This window comes from Taudactylus pleione, unplaced genomic scaffold, assembly GCF_031769625.1.
Source record: "Taudactylus pleione unplaced genomic scaffold, aTauple2 ptg000448l, whole genome shotgun sequence".
Taxonomy (NCBI): Eukaryota; Metazoa; Chordata; class Amphibia; order Anura; family Myobatrachidae; genus Taudactylus; species Taudactylus pleione.
The window spans coordinates 360,825-386,696 of record NW_028284850.1 but is presented as its reverse complement, the minus strand read 5'-3'; the positions used below and the strand labels follow the sequence as shown (position 1 = coordinate 386,696).

At 45.6% G+C, this 25,872-nt stretch overlaps 1 protein-coding gene across 2 annotated transcripts in view; it reads left to right on the top strand.

The window, feature by feature from the left end:
- The window catches only part of LOC148505580 (calcineurin B homologous protein 1), a 60,363-nt gene that overhangs the window by 17,759 nt on the left and 16,732 nt on the right, over window positions 1–25,872 (top strand). The window contains exons 3-5 of one of the 2 annotated variants that reach the window (XM_088448040.1): window positions 18,361–18,441; window positions 18,908–18,961; window positions 24,082–24,209. In XM_088448040.1, the coding sequence (XP_088304166.1) occupies window positions 18,361–18,441; window positions 18,908–18,961; window positions 24,082–24,209 (263 nt within the window). The remainder of the gene's footprint in view (window positions 1–18,360; window positions 18,442–18,907; window positions 18,962–24,081; window positions 24,210–25,872) is intronic. The other variant, XM_088448041.1, reaches the window with a different exon arrangement.

Here is a 25,872-nt window from a genome sequence, read left to right as displayed (position 1 = left end):
CTTCAGACGAGTCCAAAAACTATCACAATTTACCTCCTTAAAAAGACCAATTTTAGATATAAAATAAATATACTCCCTTGTATGAAGCTTTGTTAAAATAATTGTTTATTGTTCAAGTTATGTTTGTTCTATTTTACCTGTTTATATGTCATTATCGTTCATTAATACAAATATAACACTGAGTCAAATATAGGCCAATGTCGCATTCAATTCGTGTATGTATATAATGCTCCCCATTAAAGCACCTTTTGATAGAAGTTAGATTATAATATAAACTATTCTGGAATGTGATGAAGATGGTCATATAGATCTGTGATGTACTTGATTGATCAAGACTTGCGCCCCATTATGAAACGTTTACACGCCAAATCCGTACCGGATGTTCCAGCTACTAACTAGAGCACCATAACGCAAGTATGCACTCCTAGCATTTTTTTATTGTGTTCTGAAAAAAAGAATATTACAAAAAAAGAATACAATATGGTTGTCCCAGATAGGTGTAAAGACAAAATATAGCATCGCAGTATAGAAGGCCTATGTAGTATTAAGCTCAACAATGTAGTCTCATCCAATATTTCGACCTAGGTCGAATAGCATAGATGAATAATGACTAATTTGGTGCTACAAGCAAAGGGAAAAAAAGAATCCAAAAACAAACTAATACAATACATATAATCAAAAATGGTCATAACGTAATTATGTTCACTACTTAGGCCCGTACTCAATTAAATTTGCATTCGCGATAAAGTTGTGCCTGCTGTACTTTTCACCTACATCGCGTATTTTAGCAGCTGAAACTTATCACGCGCGTACTCGCGATTTGCCCTAGTCAATTCCAAAAGACGCAATAACGCAACCCAGCGAATGCAAAACAGGCAAAGTGCTGACAGAATTGGGGAAAACAGCCTGTCACCCCCTAAAAGATGCACTAACATTGGGGATCAATGTACATGCCCCCGAATAGCCCTAATAAAGTTATTTGAGGTACTTAAGGTGTCCATTTCTTCTAATTAACATCTTTGCACAAGTGGTGAAGCAGTTTTTTTTGAGGGGGGGGGGTGAAAATAAGTAGTCCTGGCAAATTTGGGGTACTTGAAAATGGGTGCAAGCATGGTTTAAAGTCGATAGTCAAGTTTAAATAACTTAAACGCACCTTCGGCAAGCACCTGCAATCAAAAAAACACCTCACCCATACTTGCAGACCCCCCAAAAGTCTATTTCGCTAGTTTTTAAGTTTGTACCCCCATTTTCAAAGTGCTTTTTGGGGTGTTCCTCACTTTTTTTTAAGCCCTTTTTTTTTTTTTTTTTTTTTTTTTTTAATGCAGTTATACTTTGTGGGGCTCTCCCAAGGGTGCTGAGTGGTTTCTCCACCTTTGCACCCCCAAAATAGCGGTTTTGCACTTTTTTTTTTGCTCCACCTATTCAGAGACGAGTCTTTTTCGCCTATTACATTGCATTGCGTACGCTAAAAGTGTTTGCAATTGAATACGGAGATAAGTTTCCGCCAGGCAAAGTCGCAATCGCCAATACTTTTTGGGGATTCCAACTTGTCACGGTTAATTGAATACGGGTCTTAAGGTCACAATTATTAAAGAACATTATCCTAAAAAGCTGTTCTAAACCAGTGGCTAGGTGAGTTGCCCTCCCGTTTTCTCATTTGTCTAAAGGTGGGTACACACCTGGCAGATATACCTGCAGATGATGGTCGTTCAGTGTGTATGAACGACCATAATCTGCATGGTACAGCGGGTCCCGGCAGGTGGTAGGAGGCATGGCATAATTGGAAGGTGCGGCCACGACCCCTTAGAAAAAAACCCTGTTTGTGGCGCTGGGGAGGGGGGCGCTGTTTCCTCCCCCTTTGGCATAGGAGGCTGCTGCTTTAGCAGCCTCGGACAGTCTCCCAGTGCAGCCCAGCACACAGCAGTGTGCTGGGCTGATGTGGATGGGGAGCTGTGCTGGACTCTGTAAAGTAGTACCCGCACGCAGCTCCCCACCCCTCCCCCCTCTCTGCACCCATGTGTACGGGTGGACAGATGTCTGTAGCCAACGTATCTTCTGTACACACTGGCTGACGGGGGCACGATATATTGGGCGATCAATTAATCGGCCAATATATCGGCCAGTGTACCCAGCTTAAGTAGCTTTTGGGAGCTTGCCTTTCTTTTTAGTGAATTGCCACCAATGATCAGTTGAGTCTACATATAGGAGCAATTGGGTAAGCAGAGACTGAAAACACTGTTATACACGTTGGGGGTGTATAGATTATATAAAATATAGCGGGAACCCTCTATGGACACATCTAGTAGCATAAAATGTCCACCGGGATCAGATACAATGCAATGAATAATATACTCTAAAGTCTTGCGCAACAATATATCTACTCCCCGAGCCCTTGAGTTATAAGAGGCAGAGGAGAAGACACGGAACTGAGACATATTAAGTTTAACCTCTTTAGGAACGAGATGAGTCTCCTGTAATAGAGACATCACAATGCTGTTTCTGACAATACACAAGGTTTTTATTTTTGCGCTTAATGGGTGAGATAATGCCACCCACATTCCACAAAGCTAATTTAAGAGCACTCCTATATGAACCATTTCAAAGTAGGAGGCAGGCGGCATAACCTACACCTAAGCAGGAATAGTTTATAAAGCACCAAAAGGTTTTCTACTTCAGGGTCCGTAGGGTATCCACAGGATACCTTGGGGTATAGGTGTGACGTCCGTCATCGGTCACCAAAGAGTTAAGCTTTCAGCCTCCCAGGATGCACTAGGTCCCCCTCCTATACCCCGCCCCCGAGCCAAGGCACCTCAGTTTAGTTTGGTGCCCGGTCGGAGTCGGGTGCACCTGTCGGAGTGGGGGCTAGAAGAGCCCCTGAAGCTTTCTTCTATGCAGCTGTGGCTGCTCATCTGGATGTACAGCATGGACAGTCAGTCCTGACGTCCATGCTGTCTTCCCTACACCCCCGCCGGTACCAGAACGCCGGTACCGATCCGGGGATGCTGGTGAGCATCTGGGGTCACAGCTAGCGGTGACCCCAGATGTTCCGGACCATGGCCGGATTCAAGGGGGACAAAGGTAAGCAACGGGGTCCCGCGGTGGGTCCCCGCTGATCACATGGTCCTGAGTCCCCAGGCAGGGGGCTCCCTGGGGACTGGCTGCAGCGTGGAGCCAGGCGACCAACCTGCGCTTCCACTACCCCCTGGGACAGCGGACCGCAGCAGAGCGGTAGCGCTGCGGCGTCCCAGGGGTTAAATGCATGCCAGGGGAGCGCGCCTTCCCTGTCTCACAGCCGGCGCCTCCCCCGCTGCACACAGCCCTCTCTGCACGCTGCCGACTGGTCCTGTGGCAGCGCTCCTCCCCCAGGCCAGCCTCCTCTCTGCTCCTTGGCGGCCATCTTCCCCTGAACGCATGGTGAACGCTGCTGGAAGCCTGGACGGAAGCATCGTGGTCTGGGACCCCCCCGCATACCTCTCCGATTTGGGTCAGGTCTGTGTATGCTGCGCTGTGTCCTAACAGGCCCTGTGTCTGCGTAGTTGATTGATCAGCGCTGTTAGTGCAGGAATTGATATTTCTTTGCATTGTATGTGACTGCTAGCGCTGCTGCCTGTAACTTTTCTTCTAAACTGTCAGCTTTATTACTGTCCCTGTTCTTTCTGCTAAGCCCTTGCGGTGCGGTGCTGCAGGGTGGTCTCTCGCCTATTTGATATATAATTGGTGAGAGTGGTCACATACTTGGTGCCATCATGTCTGAAAGTGATTTTCCTCTCCGGCTACAGTGTACTACGTGTAAAGTACCGTTGGGGGAGGGTAGCGCGGAGGGCCTCTGCCGGCAGTGTTTGTCCATGGCGCGGCCTCTTACGGTTACATAACCGGTACAGGAGCCACCCTGGGCTTGTTTCGCTCAGGCGCTTACAACCTTGGTGGGCCAGTTAGCTCCGCAACCCGCGTTTACACCGATGGGTTTGTCCCAGCAGTCAGTGGTGTTGTCACCCATGCAGGGTTTCCCACGACAATTGGTGGTACCCCACAGTCTCCCTATTTCCCCGCTCCCAGTTTTTCAGGAGCCGGCGTGGGTTAACTCCCTGACTAGTTCTGTACAGCACTTGTCGGATGTGTTGCAAGGGGAGTCTGTGATCCGGCCACATAAACGGCCGGTGGCGTCTGTCGGCTCCTTATGAGGATGACGAGGGGACGTCTGATGATGGGGAGCTTCTGGATCCTTACGATCAGGAACCTCTCCATACTAAGGACGCTGACGCTAGGTCCAAGGTATATATTCCTGGACTTATTCGGGCAGTCCGCACAGCCTTGGTGATTGAGGACGAAGTTCCCCCCGCGGCTAAATCTAAGTACGCCTTTTTTAAAGATGTGAAGGGCGATGCCACAGTCTTTCCTCTTTCAGGTCAGTTAGTGGACCATTTAGAGGAGGCATGGAAACAGCCTGGCAAAAGATACCAGCCGCAGAGGCGCCTGGCGGTGGCTTATCCGTTAGCGGATAATTATTTTGCAAAGTGGGAATCCCCTCCACAGGTGGATTCTCACGTGACCTGTCTTGTCCGTATTGCCAATGCCATCTATGTCCTCCCTTAAGGATGCTACGGACCGCAAGGTGGAGATCTGCCTGAACTCCGCTTATTCCCTTGCGGGGGGGGGGCAGCACGACCGGCTATGGCCATTTGCTGGGTTGCCAGAGCGATGGAGCGCTGGGCGGATTCATTAGAGGCATCTTTTGATTCCGACTGTCCAGCCGAACAGGCGGAGTTGATTGGTAATCTCCGTGATTCGGCCACTTATATCAACGAGGCGGCCTTAGACATTAGTACTCTGGTGTCTAGAATTTCTTCAGCAGCGGTGGCTGCTCGTCGCACCTTGTGGCTGCGATCCTGGAAGGCGGACGCAGATTCCAAAAGGGGTCTGGAGGCGTTGCCATTTACCGGAGAAGTTCTCTTCGGTCCGGATCTGGATAAGATTGTGGCCACGCTGGCTGCAGCCAAATCTGCTTGTCTCCCGTCGGCCGCTGCTCCTTCTGGTTCTGGACCATCGTCCTTTTGGTCATCTAGGGCCCAGGGCAGGCCCAAACCAGTCTTTTCCTCGACAGGCTGGCCCTAAGAAATCGGCCAAGCCCCGGAAGCAGGCATGGAGTACCAGACGTCCGGCCCCCAAGCCAGATGACAAGCCTGCGACCTGACTGTCCGGGCCTCCCTTTGGGGGATCCCAAAGTGGGAGGCCGCCTGCTGCAGTTCGCCCAGTGTTGGTCAGCCACTACGACAGACACTTGGGTTCTCGAGGTGCTTTCCCACGGGTACGCCCTCTTCCGGCACAGACCCCCGGCTCGATTCTTCACCACGGGTCTACCATCAGACCGGAACAAGGCTACGGAGCTGCTGAAGGTATTGCACACTATGCTCCAGGCTGGAGTTATAGTGCCTGTTCCATTCTCCCAGAGGGGCCAGGGTTTCTATTCAAATCTTTTTTTGGTACAGAAACCCAATGGGTCGCATCGTCCGATTCTCAACCTCAAAGCACTCAACAGGTCTTTGCGGGTTCCGAAGATTCGGATGGAGACCCTACGGTCCATCATTCTGGCGCTGGAACCTGGGGACTACATGGTGTCATTGGACATACAGGACGCTTACCTGCATGTCCCTATTTTGCGCCATCAACAGTTCCTCAGGTTTGCAATCCGCAGCGACCACTTCCAGTTTCGGGCGTTACCTTTTGGCCTGGCGACAGCACCACGTGTGTTCACCAAGGTGATGGCGGTCATGGCGGCTTCTCTGCGGCTGCAGGGAGTCCGCATGTTGCTGTACTTGGACGACCTTTTATTGGTGGCAGGATCTCCAGAGCTCCTTCTACGCCACTTGGGCCTGACCATTGCGCTACTGCAACGGCACGGCTGGATAATCAACTGGCAGAAGTCCACTGTAATCCCGTTTCGGAGGATTCTGCACCTCGGAGCCTTATTGGGCTCGGAACAGCAGAGGATCTTCGTGACGGAGGAAAAGATCTCTGCTTTACAGTCGAGGGTGCGCAGTTGTCTGCTCAGTCGCCGGGTGTCTCTACACTCGGCGATTAGGTTACTGGGCTCCATGGTGTCGGTGTTCGACATGGTGGAATATGCCCAGTTTCACTCCAGACCTCTGCAGCACCTGATTCTGTCCAAGTGGAACGGGCTGCCGCAGTCTCTGAAGTCCCAGACAATTGTGCTCACCCCGGAGGTTCGCCTGTCCCTTGCCTGGTGGTTACAGACGACCCATCTCAGCGGGGGACGTCCGTTCTGGGTTCCAAATTGGGTCCTGTTGACAACGGACGCCAGTCTTCGGGTCTGGGGTGCAGTTTCGGGTCCACACTTGTTCCAGGGCAGGTGGACGCCGACAGAAGCGGAGCTTCCAATCAGTATCTTGGTACTCCGTGCGGTCTTCAATGCTCTCCAGCAGGCACATCGGGTTCTCCAGGGTCGCCCGGTACAGGTTTAGTCGGACAACGCTACCACCGTGGCCTACATAAACAGGCAAGGAGGAACCCGAAGTCGGGCGGCTCTCGTGGAGGTCTCTCGGATCCTGGTTTGGGCGGAGCGCAATCTTCCGGCCATATCAGTGGTCTTCATCCCGGGAGTGCTAAATTGGGAGGCGGACTTTCTAAGTCGCCAGGACGTTCATCCGGGGGAATGGTCCCTGCACCCGGCCGTTTTTCAATTGCTGGTGGACAGATGGGGTCTTCCAGAGATCGACCTCATGGCGTCCCGGCACAACAACAAGTTGCCGGTGTACGGGTCTCGCACAAGAGACGAAGGGGCGTCTCTGGTGGATGCTCTGTCCGTCCGGTGGACGTTCCGGTTCGCATACCTGTTCCCTCCGGTCTCCCTTCTTCCACGGGTAATCCGGAAATTCAAACAGGAAGGAGAGACGCTCCTGTTGATGGCTCCCGCGTGGCCCAGACGGCACTGGTTCTCAGACCTTCAGGGTCTGTCCGTGGACAGTCCTCTGCGGTTGTCGCTACGACCGGACCTTCTGTCTCAGGGTCCTTGCCTTCACCCGGACCTGACTCTGCTGTCTTTGACGGCGTGGCTGTTGAGACGGCCATGCTGAGGTCCCAGGGGTTTTCCAGCTCTGTAGTGCGTACCATGTTGCGAGCTCGGAAACCGTCTTCCGCGAGGATATACCATCGCGTGTGGCATACGTTCTTCCAGTGGTGTCGACCGAGAGGTTATGCACCGCGGGAGTTTCGTCTGTCTCGGATTCTCGCCTTCCTACAAGCTGGACTAGATCATGGGCTTCGCCTTGCTTCTTTGAAGGTACAGGTTTCGGCCCTGTCTGTCTGGTTTCACCGTAGGATTGCTACAATCCCGGATGTGCGCACCTTTATGCAAGGTGTTCTCCGCATTCAGCCGCCCTTTGTTCCACCTGTGGCGCCTTGGGATTTGGCTGTGGTTGTGAGGGCTCTCCAAGGACCGCCGTTTGAACCACTGGGCTCAGTGGATATTAAATGGCTAACAGCTAAGACTGTTTTCCTTCTGGCCATTGCTTCGGCCAGACGTGTTTCTGATTTAGGGGCTTTTTCTTGTAGACCCCCTTTCTTGGTTTTTCATGGGAACAGGGCAGTGCTCCGCACTCGGCCCGAGTTTCTTCCCAAAGTTGTTTCCCAGTTTCATGTTAACGAGGAAATCGTTGTTCCGGCCTTTAACTCACCGGGTCTTTCCGTGGGTGAGGCCTCTTTGGATGTTGTGCGGGCCTTAAGGACTTATGTTGACCGCACTTCTTCGTTTAGGAAGTCGGACGCTTTGTTTGTCCTCTATGGCTTCCGTAAAAAGGGTTGGCCTGCTTCAAAGCAAACTTTGGCAGCCTGGATCCGTATGGCTATTTCGGAAGCTTATCTTCATGAAGGCCTACCGGTCCCTCCTTCTCTGAAGGCTCATTCCACTAGGTCTGTGGGTCCTTCGTGGGCAGCTCAACGTGGTGCCTCGGCAGTTCAGATCTGCAAGGCTGCTACGTGGTCCTCTGTCCATACCTTCGTGAGGTATTACAGGTTTGACACCTTCGCCTCTCAGGATGCTTCCTTCGGGTGGCGGATTCTCCTTTCTGCACAGGAGCGTCCCCACCCTTAAAGGATACTGCTTTGGGACATCCCCAAGGTATCCTGTGGATACCCTATGGACCCTGAAGTAGAAAACATGAGATATGGTAAGAACTTACCCTTGTTATCTCTATTTCTACGAAGTCCATAGGGTTCCACAGGACTCCCGCCCTGTCGCACCTGTGCTGCAGATGGGCTTTGCTCTGGTCACCGGTTTTCAGTCTCCCTCTGGTGAGAATGTGATTCTTGTATGTGTCCAGATCTTTTTTCTCTCTCTTCCTTCTCCTCCTCCGGCCTATGGCTTGATAACTAACTGAGGTGCCTTGGCTCGGGGGTGGGGTATAGGAGGCGGACCCTAGTGCATCCTGGGAGGCTGAAAAGCTTAACTCTATGGTGCCCAGCGACTGACGTCACACCTATATCCCAAGGTATCCTGTGGAACCCTATGGACTTCGTAGAAATAGAGATAACAAGGGTAAGTTCTTACCATATCTCATATTATTTGATCACATTGGCACCAGCATAAATCAGAAGCATTAAGGGTATATTTGGTGTTTGTGTTCCAGGACAAGGTACCAACGGGAGTATACTTCATAGGAGTTCTCCTTGATGGAGACACTAATAGAGCATTTTGAAATGTTTTAGATGCATTGCCTCCCAGGTGACCTCCCCCAGGGATTCAACCAAATCTGTTTCCCAAGAGATTCATGGGCAGCCAAAGGCAATAGGTCCAGAGTTAAAATGGAATGATATAACTTGGAGATAATGCCTCTATCCGTGGGTCGATATACTGTATGCAAAAACATTCCATTGCTGTAGGATTGCAAAGAGTGCCTAGGGTGTTAAGGGATAAATTAACAAAATTACGAACTTGAAGATACTGATAAAAGCAGGAAGTGGAAGATGTCTCTCTTAAATTTATGTAAAGGATTGTGGAGCAAATCTGTCATGGACATGTTGAAAGCAAGTTATGGCAGCCGCAGACCAAAGAGCAGTCATATGGGATGATTGACCAGGGTGAAAGGAGGGGCGATGCCATAAGGGTGTTTAAGGGGAAGGGTAGGTAAAGAAAGCAAACATGGTGGCAAGAGTCCCAAATTGAAAGTGAGGGCTATTGAAGGAACTCTTAGGGCAGAGGGAGGTTAGTATTTGCAGAGAAGCCATGGAAGGTCAGATACAGAAGCCACTTCACCAAGATCACTTTCCAAGTTGAAACCATCTTAATACCTTTTTGAAGAGTGCCAGGCTACCAACTGACTGATACTGGAAGGCTGATATTTGGAGATTGACTGGAGGTTAAGTCCCTCAACTGTAGCCCTCTTGAAGAGGACCTCCCTATGTAGATGAGGGTGCCTGTTATTCCAAATAAATGTACAACAGAAAGATTGAAGAGAAGTGAGAACCTGGGAAGGGACCATGACAGGAAGGGTCTGAAATAGGTACAGTAATTTAGGAAGGACATTCATTTTTTATTTCTTACAATAGATTTTTGAGTTTAATTTTTAACAGGTACAGAAATGAAGAATAAAATTAGATCAAGTAAATAAAATAGAACACTTTAATACTAATAATAATTAAAGAGTAAAATAGCAGAATCTTAAAGTACACATTCAGGGGTTAAATACAGATATCACATTTTCAAAGCGACATATTTATAATTCGGTTATATATCATCAAAATAATACATGTTTAGAGCTCAAGAAGCATCAGTATCAGAAGGGGAATGAAGAATTCCAAGATCAACTGGACCAGATCTCAAGGAATGTCCTCCCTGACTCTCTATTCTTTCCATTTAAACCACAGCTTGTGGGGAGACGAGACCGCAGTAGAGTACTTTGCTCTCCGCTGTCTCAAAATCGCAATGACTTTGATCCTTATTATGAAGCCTAAACTGGGTACGCTGTCTGATCTCCACATCTGCGCAATAGCAGCTTTTGTAGAAATCAGGACATGCCCCATTAGATAGATAATACAGCTATATATATCTATCCCTTTGATTCCCAGTGAAAAAATTAAACTGCGCAACCACTGGATCCAGTGGTATTGTCACTCCTGTAATGTCCCCAATCATGGTAAATACTTCCAACCAAATAGATCTCAGTAGAGGGCGAGACCAAAATATATGGAAAATACTTCCCACACCTCCACACTTCCTCCAGCAAAATTTAGAAATGGATGGCCAAATTTTGTGTTCTCTCAGGGGTGAAGTACAATCTATGGAGTAACTTTAAGTACATTTCTGAGTGGTTGATGCAACGAGACATCCTAAAACGGGTATGAAAAATTATTTCCCAATGTTCCTTCTCTAACGATCTCGAACTCCTCCTCCCATGTTTGTAAGCAGATGAATTTATTTGGACTATTCTTCGTTATTAGAAGTTGATACCACCGTGTAATACCCCATTTATGGTTAGAGAACGAACTGGTTCAGTATAAAATCTGGTAAGGATATATGTTGGGCCTTGAAGGTGGACAAGCTTTGAACTCAGTGCCGTATCTGGAGATAGTTGAAAAAATCCTGTTTCGGGCGATTGAACTTACTCTGAAGTTCAGAAAAGGAGAGCATTCATCCACCAGCCATCATATCCCCCAGGAGTTCAATCCTGCAGCCCTCCAAGGCTCCACCTGTAAGTTTCCAATTAATCTAGCTACAGTATACAAGATGTTGAGAGTAGTGGTGTCAGTAAAGAAATGTCTTCGCACTTAGTAACGAGTCTATTCCACACCTGTATTGTGTCACTAACTGAACTAGAATGCTTGGAACTTGGAGGTTGTGCGGAGACAGGGAGCCATAAGAAGTCTGGAAAGGTTAAGGGTTTTACTGCCTCCAATTCACATGTTGCCTAAGGCTTAATAATATCTTCTGCAAACCAATCTCTCGCCTGATTTAACAAACTGGCATACTGATATTTCTCTATCTGGGAATGCCACTTTAGTTTAGTTTAGGTAAGGAGAGAGTTGCTCTTGCTATCTTTGGCTTACCCCCCCTTCCAGATGTAACGGCCTATGGCTTTATTACATTTATTGCACATGACTTTAGGGAGGACTCTGGGGATGGTACGGAACAGATACAACAGCTTTGGCAGGAGGACCATTGTAAAGGTGGCTATTGTGCCCAGCCAGGATACTTCACGACACATCCTGTCTTTCATGGCAGTTTCAAAAGTGGCAAGAAGAGGGGCATAATTGCATTCAATTACATCTTTGGTTCTAGTCAGGCACACTCCTAGGTATTTCAGGGAACAAGAGGACATTACATTTTAACTTATATTTTATTTTAACTAATGACTAATAACGAGTGTACCCCTTGGAGAGAGAAAATGACCACAGATAATATAATGGAGTATTGATAAATGATTATTTATCTAATCACTACAACTGAAGTCTATTCTTTTCCAAACATAACTTCTCTGTTATTTGTATAAACTCTGGAAAGGTTATATTCACTCCTAGCATTTCATTTATTTACCAATCTCCCCAGTAACGCAACACAGAATTCCATGAATTAAATATATAGTTAACATACAATTAAGGACTAAAATGCTGATTAAGGGAACAGGGAAAGGACTAAAAGTACTGTGTCCATTTAACCACTGAGGACGAGATATACCCAAACAACTATAATGGGGTCCTGTCAACTCGTCATACTATATACCTATGCAGCTGTATTGTGGGTGCCGTACCCCCAAAAAGATTAAAGGTATAAACACACCTGTTGTTGAAACACAAACCTTAAGAATGCTTATAAAAACAATGGCGCTTGCTCGCAGGCATTGTTGATTGTCGCTTTAGTCTAAATCTAATTTAATGGTAAGACTTTTTCTTCCTCTCTTCTGATGGATAAATGGATCTAGTTTGGTGTTATGAATGAATGTTCCTTTATGTGTATAATGTGCTTTTAGTTTCAGAAATATCATTAAACTCCTACTCAAGTTTACTTTTGTGCTGATAAAATCTTCAAGATGTTTGCGTTCCAAATGAAACTGGTACACAGGAAGCATTAGTAGTCCTACTTAATGTAATGTGTGTATTGGCACACTACCCTTTGTTAAACAATATCACAAAGTAATATACAAGAGAGCGCTATGCTATAGTCAACATTTATTAGAGCACATAAAACTCTAGGCAACAATGGTCAATTATAAAAAAGATATAGTGCATATGGCTAATAAAACTCAATAGTAATCTTATTGGCCATATGCACTATATCTTGTATATTACTTTATTGTGATATTGTTTGTTACCTTTGTATGTGGGGTGTTCCCAAACGCCCCTTTTTGAGAGCTGCTGTATCAGCTGTTCTTGATTATTCCTATAAGAGTGCGCCTGATATATGCTCTTTGGAGCATATAGTTTTACCATTTGTTATAGACTTTAGGAAGTGCTATTAAATTCTGATAGTCTATGTAAGCGTCTTACATGATACCAGTTTTGAGAATGTTCAAATTACAATGTAACCCTTGCGATGCAGGCCACCGTATATTGTTGCACTCCATTGGACCATGTGTAATGTACATACTATCTCATGTCACAGCAAATGTTTAAGTAGTAGATAAACATAGATTGTAGATCACTGTTGGCTGTTATTCCCTCATATAACTGAAGTGCTTTGAAGCTGAGTGGTAGTCTTAATTCATAGGAATAATCTGAATTTGTTGCGGGTTCTGCTAGTTGTCTGTTCGATTTTTATCAAAAATGTGTTTATTGAAGTCATCAAATCATGATACACAAACAAATATATCACAAAGGTATGTCACAGTCATAACATAGAATACAAATCATTTGTGGTTTTGAGAAAATGACTTTGCCACAATTTTCTCATTTTACCATTCCATAGAAAAATAACCAAGAAATTATTGTAGTGACTTCAACCATAATAAAGGTAATATAAAGTAAAATGGGAAACGGGTAGTGGGGGGAGGGAAGAAGAAGAAGAAAAAAGGTTAAGTGTCCGATTTTAAACATGTAAAACAATACAATCTATACAAAGTTGGGATATTGCGAATGCAGATATGTTCTCATACACTAATGCTGCAGTCTCTTTAAACAGCCCTTCTCAGCGCACCTGGTTCTGGATGCAACAAACTGCTTCCTGAGACTGCACTGATTAGTTTGATATGTGACACTGTATATCTGTGTGTGACGGAGTCTGTATATGAAGTGCAACTAAACTTGGCCACGGCCGCTGCATCATAGCACTATACAGACTCGGTCACACATAGATGTACAAGTGTTGCATATCAGTCTGTGTACGAAGTGCTATGATGCCGTGGCCAAACTTAGTTGCGCTTCATATATAGACTCTGGTGCACACAGATTATACAAGTCTCACATATCATATGGATCAGTGCTGTCTCAGGAAGTGGTTTGTCTCATCCGATTGTGACAAACGCATTTTCAGGTCTAAAAGATGCTTGGCACAAGCAGAGTTGCGCAGGATTTAATATGCCGCATGGTGTATTTAGGCTACTGTAGGTGTATGAGGACATATCTGTAAACTTATAATTTTGCACAGAAGCACAACATTCTTATACCTGTTTGCAAGATTTTTTAATGGAAAAAAACAGTTATACCGCAATGGTGTATATTTTTATTTTATCTTTTGCAAAGCATTTGCTTGTTTTACATGTTAGTACATTTCTAATCTGGCTGATGTAGACAATTTAAAATTCTGTCTTCATCTAGAAAGCAATTGGCATTACTACAGGCTGGGCACGTGGGGTTGGATTTACTATGCAGAATAAAGTAGACCTATTGGCTTGGACCGGTAATTGTCGTTTTTAGTGGCTGAAACAAAGAGAAATGTTTTGCTATGAGCACAATATTATTTTTTATTAATCTACAACCTCAATGCTTTGATGTGTTGCCTGCCTATCCCTGTACTACTTATCTCGCTGGCCTTTTTATTAAACTATTTATTCATGGTAGAATAGGTAAAGTAATGAACTTTGCACTGCTTGATGTGGGAAGATTAAACTGTCACTTATTGCAATTGTGCAACACAGGTTTTGAGTGACATGCAATCGCTACTTGTGCAGTGATAAATTATGCGGGCCATACATCTGCCGGGCAATTCCCCGATTCCAGTCTGCCGTTAGGCAACCTCATTCGCCGTTCGATGGACTCTTGTGATCGGCAACTTCTCGGGGGAGGATCAGGGAAAAAACCAAGTTTAAAAATCCCCAATTTGCTGACCAGGTAAAATTGATGTAGAACCATTCTACAGTCCACAAATTCCGTAATGTCTGTTGTCTCCTAAATGGACTGTCTGTTATATTGGAAACTTCTGTACGTAGAACTTTCATTACATGAAGGTTTGTTTTTTAAAATCATGTTCAATATTAGTTGGGTAACTACTTTTTTTTTTTCTCGCATTTGTGTGCCGGACATTCAAGGTAATGTAATGCCACCAAGATTATAATGGGAGGTAGTTAGTTGACACTCAACATGATATCACAGTTAAAATGCTTTAAATAAAGTTTCTACAGTGTTGGCATTTTTGTGTTGACAGTACAACATATACAAACATTTACAGAAGTATCAGTCCTCCTTCTTCCTTTTTTTTTTTTTTTCCTTCCTTTGGAATGAGTGTCCAGAATGCCAAAAGTACACCACAAAAAGTAAATGGATGCATTATGATCGATAAGAACCCCCCCCCCCCCCCTGCCCATAGTGTCAGTGAGGAAAACTGCTACAGAAGGAGTGTCAGGAGGACCTGTGCAAGGAAAGACTGATGTTCTCAAGTGTAGTAATCAGGGTTGCACGATTTAAATCAAACAATGTAGCTCTAGATCATGCACAGAGACTCAACTGCATGATCAGTGATGTCGTACAAGTGTGAAAGATTCTGTTAGATGATCTTGAAGAGATTGGACACCGCAGCAATGTAGTAAAGATGGCAAAAGCAATAGCTAAAGTTTCACTCACAGATGCCCACTTGCTGGTTAATCTACTTGTGCCTAGGTAAAGGGGAAAAATCTTAGTCCTGCTTAAATGGAGACTGTTATAGAGTTTGCTCATGCCAACAATCGTCAAATTATGCTTTCGTTCATCCATGAAACCATTTGCACTACACATGTTTGAAGTGGACACCAAGTATCTCCTCTAGCCTGGTGGATGTCCTACGCAGCTCAATCTCAGTTAAACACTTCTGTAGTAAATCTTCTGAAGCAGATGTTCACCGCAGTTTCATCAAGTGCAGGAATTGAAAGGATTTTTTCAACGTATGGTTTTGTACAATCCAAAACACACAACAGATTGGGAAATGAAAATGCAGCTAAGCTGATTGCATTCTACAGAGCCTTTTCTGTTGAGGGCAAATGTGAGGACGGGGAGAAAGACATGTACATGTTTGACTTAGGCTCTGAATTTCACTCAGTTGTTTTGAGTCTAATTGTATTTCTTAATGCAACTGTTTATTGTGTATTCTATTGCTGTGTTCATTTTGTTACTGTTCTCACTTCAAAAGTTAATTTATTACTAAAACAAGGTTTAAACATCTAAAATTAAACTGCTTACTTGAAGAAAAAAAAAATAAAATAAAAATAATTTTAACAAAAAAATTGATTTAAATCCAAAAAATCTGATTTTTATGTAGTAGCAGCAGCCATAAAGGGGTTCTAGAAAGTAAAAACTAGCAGTACAAAAAAAAAAGTTTGTTGCTCCTTCAATTAAAGGCCTGATCTGAAAATGGAAGGCAGATGTAGAACTTATGGAGAAGATGAACTGAGCAGCAGCATTGAGGACAGAGTGGAGAGAAGTGGGAGTCAGGGAGGCCAGATAGGAGGTTACAGTAGTCCAATCTAGAGATGACCAGTGAGTGGATGAGGGTCTTGGTAATATCCCGGGTGAGCGAGGGTCTGATCCTGGAATATTTTTGAGATGGAAACAGCAGGACTGCAAGAGGTACTAAATGTGTGGTTTGAAGGAGAGTGAGGAGTCAGGATTATCTCTAAGTGCAGTTGGGGCAGAGGAAATGGTTGTGCTGTCAATAGATAATTAAATTGTGGAAAGAGGTTATGCGGGATCAGCTCAGTCGAAGACATGTCAAGTTTAAGAAAGTGCTGGGACATCCAGGAAGAGATAGGAGAGGGGGAGAAAATGCAGATCTGAGTCAGCCATTTTGGCCTCCATTTTCATCTCTATGCTGAGTTCACCTAAAGACGACCTATAAAGGGAGAATAGGAGACGTCCAAGAACGGACCCTTTGGGGGCACCTACAGTTAGTGGAAGTGCGGAGTGGAATCCTCAGAGGAGGCTGAGAAGGAACGGTCAGTAGCGGACATGCAGAATAGAGCAGTGTGACATAGTCCAAGGGAGTGAAGAATTAGCATGAGGAGAGGGTGGTCCGCAATATCAAAAGCAGCAGAGCGGACGAGGAGAATGAGCAGAGAGTAGTGGTCCTTGGATTTGGCAGCAAGGAGGTCATTGCTGACTTTCGTGAGGGCAGTTTCAGGGGATTGGAAAGAACTGAAGCCAGATTGGAATGGGTCAAGCATGGAGCGGGAAGAAAAAAAGGGGGGTAAGGCGGTTGTAATCAATACGATCAAAGAGTTTGGAGGCAAAAGGGAGGAGAGATGGGTCGATGGCTGTAGAGCGTGTAAGGCTTAAGGGTGGTTTTTTTAAGAATGGGGGAGACGTGCATACTTGAATGCAGAATGGACAGTGCCTATGCTATTTGTACTTGGTAAAAAAATCATATTTACGTATCATCAAATTTTTAAACATAAGGGTTGCAGTAAAAAAAAAAATCCAATACAAAGAGCAAATCTAAATAGTCAATTTTTAATTGATAATGTCTACTAATTTTCTTGTGCTTTTGATCTATTTTAGGGCACAAGGTTCCAAATTTTTAAATCCCCTTCACCTTATCTTAGATACTCTATTTCCCAAGCCTTTGGGATAAAAGATCTTGTACCTATGTGTATGTTGGTACACAAGATATGGGGGTATGTTTGTGTGCTTGTCATGACTTGCTACATTGAGTGCCGATTCAGTTGGTTAAAAGAAATAGGTGTCTTTTATATGGCCTTACTATGTATGGGCTGATTTACTGCAGAAATGCACAAGTGTCACATTTGTTTAAGGTACTTTCTCAATTGTCATTCAGCAATCTTGTATTGCTCAGAGTTTAGTGGTTTATGTGACTTTCTCCTGAAAGTTTGTTTTACGCTTAATAGATTTAGGGGCCCATTTATTAATGATTGCATTTTGCAATGCAATCAGGGCATGCAGTACCGCCCCTGATCGCATTGCAAAATGCGATCCTATCTGCCGGATGTATTATCCGGGACATGCAGGGAGACTGGCTCCGAAAAGAGCCCGTCCCTGCGATGTCTCCAGAGGGCAGTCAGGGCTTCTGCGCATGCGCAGTCCCGAGGACTGCACATGAGCGGCGCCCATTGCCGGCGGAAGTATCTGGCAGATCCCTCCGCCGGCTGATATGCGGTAAGTGCCCATAGGAAACAGCGGCTAACGCTATCTTTAGATAGCGTTAGCTGCTGGGGCCAATATCGGGAATGCTTCGCATTCCTGATATTTGATACATTTGGCAGCATCGCATCCCCCATAGAAACCTATGGGAGAGGCGGCTGCCGGCGGCAATGGAGGGATCGCAGCAGGTATTGGAGTTACCTGCTGCGGTCCCTCCTTCATACATTCGGGGGATACTAAGTACTTGAGGTAAACCCCCGAAAACAGGTGTTTTCGGGGAATTTACCTCAAATGCACTTTGATAAATGGGCCCCATAGCCACTTGTTCGTGAATAACATGTAATATACCCACCACTGCTTCCGTTATTCAGCAGGCAGTGTGGTGTGAAATGTATACATATCATGTGGACCGGTTGTCTACATTACTACTTTGCAATGCAATTGCATTATAAGAACCATTTTTTTTTTTTTTATTTTTTTTTTTGTGTAAGGTACATTTTTCTGATTCACTAAACCGTGAGAACTTTTAAGAACCTGTGCCTTAAAGGACAAATAACTTACTGTCCTTCAAACAGTGCATGTTTTCCAGGTCTCCTCACAGAACCACAAGTGAAATAATTATAGCCACCTGTGGATCTTTTAAAATGTGTCTGTCTCAGTAATAAATACACCTGTGCACCTGCTGGGTGACTTGCAAAATGTAATGAGTGGGGTCCTGAGGACCGAGTTTGAGAACCACTCCTTTAACATATGGTCAGTGGATGTTGAAGATGGGCTATGAAACTGCTGATCTTGTTGCATTTTGTATAACATTTGTTTTTTAAGTAGTCCTATTTCTTTTATCTCAAACAGCCGAGAAGATTTCCAGAGAATACCGGAACTAGCCATTAACCCTTTGGGGGACCGAATTATTAATGCATTTTTCATCGAAGGGTGAGTACAGTGTATTTTGCTTCCTCTTTCTTATTTGGTTGGTTTGTAACTGGGCATGATTTATACAGACTTCAGGTTACACATAAGATTAAGGAGTAAATTCTGCAGTGCTCTGACTGTTTACTTAACATTCCCTATTGTTTATCTTTCCAAAGTTCATAAAGTGTCCACATTAGAAAACCACCTCAGTAGTATACGAATATAATGAATTAAAGAGGGGTGCTCTAGCAGTGAACACAGATTACTATGTTACTTGGCGTTAGAGTTGTGTAAGATGTTATAGCACACCTCTTATATTCATTTCATTAGTTGGTCTATTTGGAGCTGCAATACTCCTCCTCCATTTGGTGGAGGCTTTAACACCTGCAAATAAGTGTCCCCTGAGGGCTACTGGACACATTTTGTATTTTTGTCCCTTGGTAGTGTGCAGCTGGTCCTGACATGTTTTATGTTGTTCCCCCTGTAGTTACTATCCTGCTAATTCTCTAATGTGGAGCATCTTGCTAACTTTAAAATTAAGGTATGGAGATTACACTTTTTTTTTTCCGTTAACCTATGGGTTGTGCGATTACACTTTGTTCTGTAAGTCCTTCCTATTTTGTCTGATTATGGCACATCTCCCAACCTATGTGGTGAGGCAGTAAAGAAAAGACCTTCATCTGCTTTGATTTATTTTTTTTGAATCTTTAAATGTGTAGTTTTGTAACATACTTTACCACTTTGGTTCAGTGTCTCCATTGTTAACATGAAAACATTGTCATACTCAAATATGAATTGTACATAGAAATAATGTCCCCCAGGGTCACATTAATGTGATTGAAAGACATACAGTAGTTTGGGCAGGACATTACTTTTAGACTCTTCCTGTGGCAGTCCCCCCTCCCCCCCTGTGTTCTCTCCTCTTTAATTACTGTATGGCAAATAAATCTGGAACAATTGGAGACCTCGTTTGCAAAGACATTCATTTCAAGAGCACCACAGTTGGAAGTCTTGGGGGCCCATTTATTAATGATCGCATTTTGCAATGCGATCAGGGCATGCAGTATCGCCCCTGATCGCATTGCAAAATGCGATCCTATCTGCCGGATGTTTTATCCGGGACATGCAGGGAGACTGGCTCCGAAAAGAGCCCGTCCCTGCGATGTCTCCGGAGGGCAGTCGGGGCTTCTGCGCATGCGCAGTCCCGCGGACTGCACATGAGCGGCGCCCATTGCCGGCGGAAGGATCTGGCAGATCCCTCCGCCGGCTGATATGCGGTAAGTCCCCATAGGCTACAGCGGCTAACGCTATCTTTAGATAGCGTTAGCTGCTGGGGCCAATATCGGGAATGCGAAGCATTCCCGATATTGATACATTTTGCAGCATCGCATCCCCCATAGAAATCTATGGGGGAGGCGGCTGCCGGCGGCAATGGAGGGATCGCAGCAAGTATCGGAGATACCTGCTGCGGTCCCTCCTTCATACATCCGGGGGATACTTAGTATTTGAGGTAAACCCCCGAAAACAGGTGTTTTCGGGGAATTTACCTCAAATTCCCTTTGATAAATGGGCCCCTTGGTCTCCATTGTTTGCTAAATATCATCAAGCCTCCAGACTGAGCCAGCTAGTTGCCTGGCACTCCTCTCCAAAGGTACCAAACGCTGGGTTGATCTGGAGTCTGCACTCGGCAAGGTCTCCTCCTTTATTTCTGACCTCCCGTAGCTCCTTCGGAAACATAGACCTCTATCTGTCTTGTTGGTCCCCTCAATTATACTTACCTTGTCTGTTTGGGACTCTCTCCAATTCTAAGTTCACTTTATCTAGTCATACTTCGCCTCAAACAGCTGTATGGTGTCATCCCTTCTTCTGACCTGGCCATTCACCTCACATGGTCTCCACTTAGTCAGCAGCTGGCATCACACGTTTTCATCATGTTTTTGGAGGATTTGCTCCAGTCTTTTTCAGAACTGCGGGAGAAACCTTCCCTTCCACAGTCTTGTTTCTATGAATACATCCAAATTCGACATTTTATCACTTAATCTCTTTAATCTCCGGACTCCTTCCGAAATCCCACTGTGATGGAACGTCTTTGCATCTATAGGCCTATGGATAAAGTATCATATCTCAAATCTACCACTTAATCCTAGTCCATAACTCTCTAACTCCTGGCAACGCACGGACAAAACTGGGAATCAGACTTGGGCATTGCTTTGAGAGGCCATCCGGCTCAACATTTCGAAATGTTCTATCAAGGAATAAAGTATACATCCACTGGTATCTTGTCCCAGAGCGGTTAAACCAAATGTACCCTAATACTTCTGACATTGTCCCCAGCAAATGTGCTCCAGTTGGCTTTTTCCATGTCTGGTGGACTTGCCCTAATATCACCCCTTTCTGGTTGATGGTCCAATCTCTAATATCCTCTCCAGTCCATCTTAATTTCCCCCCTTTAAACCTGCATATTTCATGCGCTGCTACATATCAGATTGATGGATCTTGGAAGCAACCACACCCTCCGACCTGGCAACGGAATCCGTATGAATCACGGCCGGCCGCATGGTGGTTCAAATCCAGACAGCTGATTTCTAGGTAAGTATCCCTCATCTATTCCCCACCCTAACCCTCCCTTAGGGGTGCCCAACCCTAACCCCCCCTCCACTTTTCCGCACCCTAAACCTAAGAATCTCGGGGGAGTGCCTAATCCTAACCCTCACTTGGGGATGTTTAACCCCCCCCACCCCACGCGGCTGTCCATGCCCTGCTTACCATCGAACGGGAAGCCGGCCGTCGGGCTCCCAGCGTAGGTAAAATGACTTGCGTTGGGATTTCGACGCCTGTCATTTAACACTTGCCGGGATTAGACAGTCGTAAAGCTGGCGGTCAGCTTTCTGACTGCTTCCCCCTGGCAACAGCTCATCAACCGCAATACTTGCCTTTCTTCACGCTGGCCGCTAGACACCTCCCAGACCACGCCGTCAGCGCTCCTGTGTAGACTCTACCGCCAACTGGATCTAATTAGATCTAGACCATCAGGCTCCACTCATCGCGGGTGACTAAATGACGTCACCCATGCGCCCGTGCACTGCATCACAAAGAACGCTGGCCTTTAAAGCGATCAGAGGCTTCTTTAATGTCTGATAGCTTCAGAGACAGCCTTCCCATTTTTCAATACAGTAAACCCTGCCCGATCGGAGCTGAGCTCCGATCGCGACAGGGGTGTGGGCCCGCACTGTCGGGCTGCATAAAATGCTTATTTGGGCCGCGAGTTTGACATGCCTAGTTTAGTAGAACTTGATACATACCATGCACAGTGCCTAATTGTGAAAAACAAAAAAATTGTTCTAGCTCAGCTGCAGTGTAATAACGCAGCACAGTATTTGTGTGCTACATGCAAAAATAGGCAGTATTTTCCCAGCATACAACAATTATTTTGCACCCTTTTGCAGCTCTTAATGTAACTTGTGGTGCTTCTAGTCAGCATAGCAGCCCTTGGCAAATCAATCTCTCTGCATAGGGTTGCAACATAGCACCTTGGAGGTGCAGAGGACAAATTCCTAACAAGAGCTGCTGTAAGTCTAAATGGTACCCTAGGAAGAGTAGTAGATTAAAGGGGTACACACTAGACGATATTTTACACGTTTTGCCCGATTCTGACACATCGGAACGACAGATCATGTAAAATATGTCCAAATAGTCAGTGCCCACTCACGATGCCGATGCGTGTCCCTGCAGGTCGTACATCACGTCTTCAGATCTTGCCTACAGCAGACCAGATCTGCCGATCTCGTACACGATCCGGCGGCATATCGTACAGTCTTTATGCCTGACTGATATGACGTTCGGAACCACAAACGATGCTTGCAGGCATGGATCAGGGAGATCCGTGCTGCAAGCATGAAGACAGATGCATGGACGGATCCTCGTCCGTGCATCTATGTCTAAAAAATTAACTTGTAACCTGTGCCCCAAAAGAGCAACCAGCAGCGGGCTTAGTGACCCAGTGCTGGTTGTGCAAAATACAGGGGGCAAATGACGTAGGGTTTCCCTGTATTTAAGCACAACCAGCACTGGGCTCTGATCCGGGCCTGGTTCTGGAAATACAGGGGAAAATATTGCATAGGGTTCCCCTGTATTATCCTGAACAGCACCAAACTTTTTCTCACAGTGGGCTAATGACACAGCAAGAGGAACCCTATCAGTGTCCCCTGGCCGAATCATTAACCCTGACTGCCAGTCGGTTCAGGCCGGGGATCCCTGGGGAGCTGGGGACCCCCCAAATAAAGGGTAACCACAGGCCTAGGCAGATAGCAGCCTGGGGCTATCCCCCGGCACCCCTGGAGCGGTGGGTGCTGGGTTGAAAGTGGAGTACATTTGAAAGTGTTGAAAATATTTGTCTCTTGCTGTGGAACTACAGTTTCCACCAAGCCTCCCCCTCATGCTCTGTACTTGGAGAGCCACAAGTGCCAGCATGCGGGCATTACGGGCCTGTAGCTCCACAGCAAAAGCAATATTAAAACAAACACAGGACACACTCACCGTACAAAGTAAGTTCATTAAACATACATTACATGCAGTGCTGGCTGCAAAAAATACGCGGGGGACCTCTGTCGTTCGCCCCCCGTATCTTCCACTACCTGCACTGGGCCACTAAAGCCCGAGGCTGGTTGCTCTTTTTGGGGGGGTGGGGGCTGATCTCTCTGATCCGTCTGTGCATCTATTTATTTTTTAACAGCCCGATGCATGCATCACGTATATCCCTGATGTGTACAAGCATCTGTCTGCTATCCTGCACCATCTAAAGATCGGCAAGTCTCTAAATCGTGCTCGATAGATCTTGTGACACATCATGCCGCTTTTGCTGCACATCGTGTACTGGAGTGCAGGAGAGGGTTCAAGGGAAATTGCTCACGATATCGCATCGTGAGCACATAGTCTAGTGTGTACGCACCTTGAGGTTCATTGTCCTTTTAGATGACCCACAGATTTAGCACGGTCTCACTTAAGCATAACGAAGCTTAATCAGCATTATAAAATGGTGTGAGCACAGACAGAATTAACTACTTTACCTTGTTACTGTACTTATTTGTGGAAGTATTATTTGCAGCTTTAAACCTATCCATGAAGCTATATGTGCCACCATGCACTCTCCCTGCATTGCTCTCAGCTTGTAATAAAACTCTACACTCACAGGTCAATACAGTGAAAACAAAAGCCTGGCTTCTAGGAGTGATCACCTTCTGCTACGAGAGTCCTAGCAGTGGTCAACATGCAATTCCACACAGATAAGGCCCTGGATGGAATCCCACCCATGACCCCTGGACTGTGCAGCAGCAATGCTAACCACTGTGCCACTGATGCTTTTCTCACAGGGGAAGGTATCTTAGCTATAGTTCGTACAGGACTTTATTGGGGTGATGGATCCAGGGCATTTATCAGATGGACCCTTTTTCTCTATCTGGAAGTATTTCTCACCTTCCATTTCTTCTGTGAGGCCAAATTGGCAACTGTTACCCTATGAGCTTTGTTTAACTTTGTGTCTTTTTATATTACTATGTAACAAACACAATTGTGGTGACATAACGTTTATTCAAAATGTGCCTATACCATTTTCACCTGTAAAGTTATATCGCTTATCACTCATTATTTGTTCTATTTCCTCAGGGAGGACCAAGTAAATTTCCGTGGCTTTATGAGGACACTGGCTCATTTCAGACCTATTGAAGATAATGAGAAGACCAAAGATCCCAGCAGCTTGGAGCCTCTGAACAGTAGACACAATAAACTCTTGTGTAAGATGAAGGTTACCTCTTAACATTGTCCCATAACCACTGAAGTAACTGATACAATAATGCTCAAAACTTTCTATGTGTATTATCTGACCATGATGGGCTTTAGTGTGCTGTCACTTTGCATATACACCAACAGGCTGCAGTGACGCGGGAGGTGATGCAGCAGCTCTGTCAGAGCCCTATGGTCAGCTCTCGAGTGACCAACTACAACAGTGATAGCTCGTGCCTACTGGCAGCATGTGCCACAGGGGAATTTCCAAGCTACACTTCCTAGAGATAATATGCAAATATGCCAGCCTAAAAGTGGCACTAACTTCTGTGTTACCAGTAAGACTATTTGCTTGGGCTGGCTGATCTCCCCCCCCCCCCTCATACTACGCACATAGTAGTAGCTGATATGAAAATGGATAATTGTCTTCTTAAAGGGCTTAAAAAAAATTGTATACATATTACATTTGTCAGATTGAGAAACTGTTAACTGTAATGTCAGAGTTTAGGAATCTCTGGTTTGTTACTGACAATACAAAGATGCACATCAGATAAATCCTTGGGGAATCATGAAGGTTTAGGTTCTGCAATGAAGAGCGGATTGCCAAATGGCAAAAATAGAGATAAAATAAACATTTGCGCTTAAATTCAATGTACCACTTGGATTCCCCTGATAGGGGAGTGTGGAGCGAGACTGTATGACCCATCTAATTCCTGCTCAGCCTATTTGAAATATGCCGAACACAGTTGGTGCCTTTTCCCCTTGAACTTCCCATTATAACTTCACCAATTCAATGACCAGAGCATGGAAATGAAATGAAGTTAACGTTTTTTTTATCTTGTCATGTTTTGGGTGGCACTATGCTAATTATAAGCTGTGTGTGTGTAACCTAGAACAAATGTAAATCTCAGATATGTGTCTTTAATTACTTAAGGTAGGGAATTTATTTTCTATCCCAGTAAAAAAAAATGTTGCGTATGTTTTTACTGCTAACCAACTTAGGGCCTGATTCAGACCCACTCGCAAGCGGCTGTCCGCTCGCAAGTGGGTCGATGTTGTGCACTGCGCACGACTGCTGGAGGTCCGTCGTGCGCATGCGCCAGACGCGACCTAGCGAAGGACTTTCCTTCGCTCGTTGTGTCTGATCAAAGGGGGTGTGCTGTCGATGTTGATTGACAGCACGCCCCCTTTGGTGGGGGCGTGACTCCCAGACGGGGGCATTCCCAAGGGAACGCCTACCGTCAGAAGCCGGCCCACTGACATCACTAGTGATGTCAGTGGGAGTGATTTTGGCTCTGATGGAGCCGAAATCACTCCGGGCCTTGCGGTTGAAAAACTCAACCGCAGGCTCCGGCTCGCAGTGGCGATGGTCAAGACCATCGCGGCCATCAAACTGCACGCTCGTATAGGCTGTGGGTGGTGACCCACAGCTATACGAGCGTCCAGGAGGACGCTCCATAATTATGGAGGGCGGCCCTCATTCAGAGCGTGCGCTCTGCTCAGAGCGTACGGCTCTGAATGAGGGCCTTAGATATGTGTGATCGCCAATGAGAATGGGGACATTGTGGTAAAGCATTGTGCTTAAAGTTCCAAATCCGACATGGTTACAGTGCTATACCATATCGGCATGCTGGGTTCAACATCACACTGTCCCCCTTCTCATTGTCGATGTCC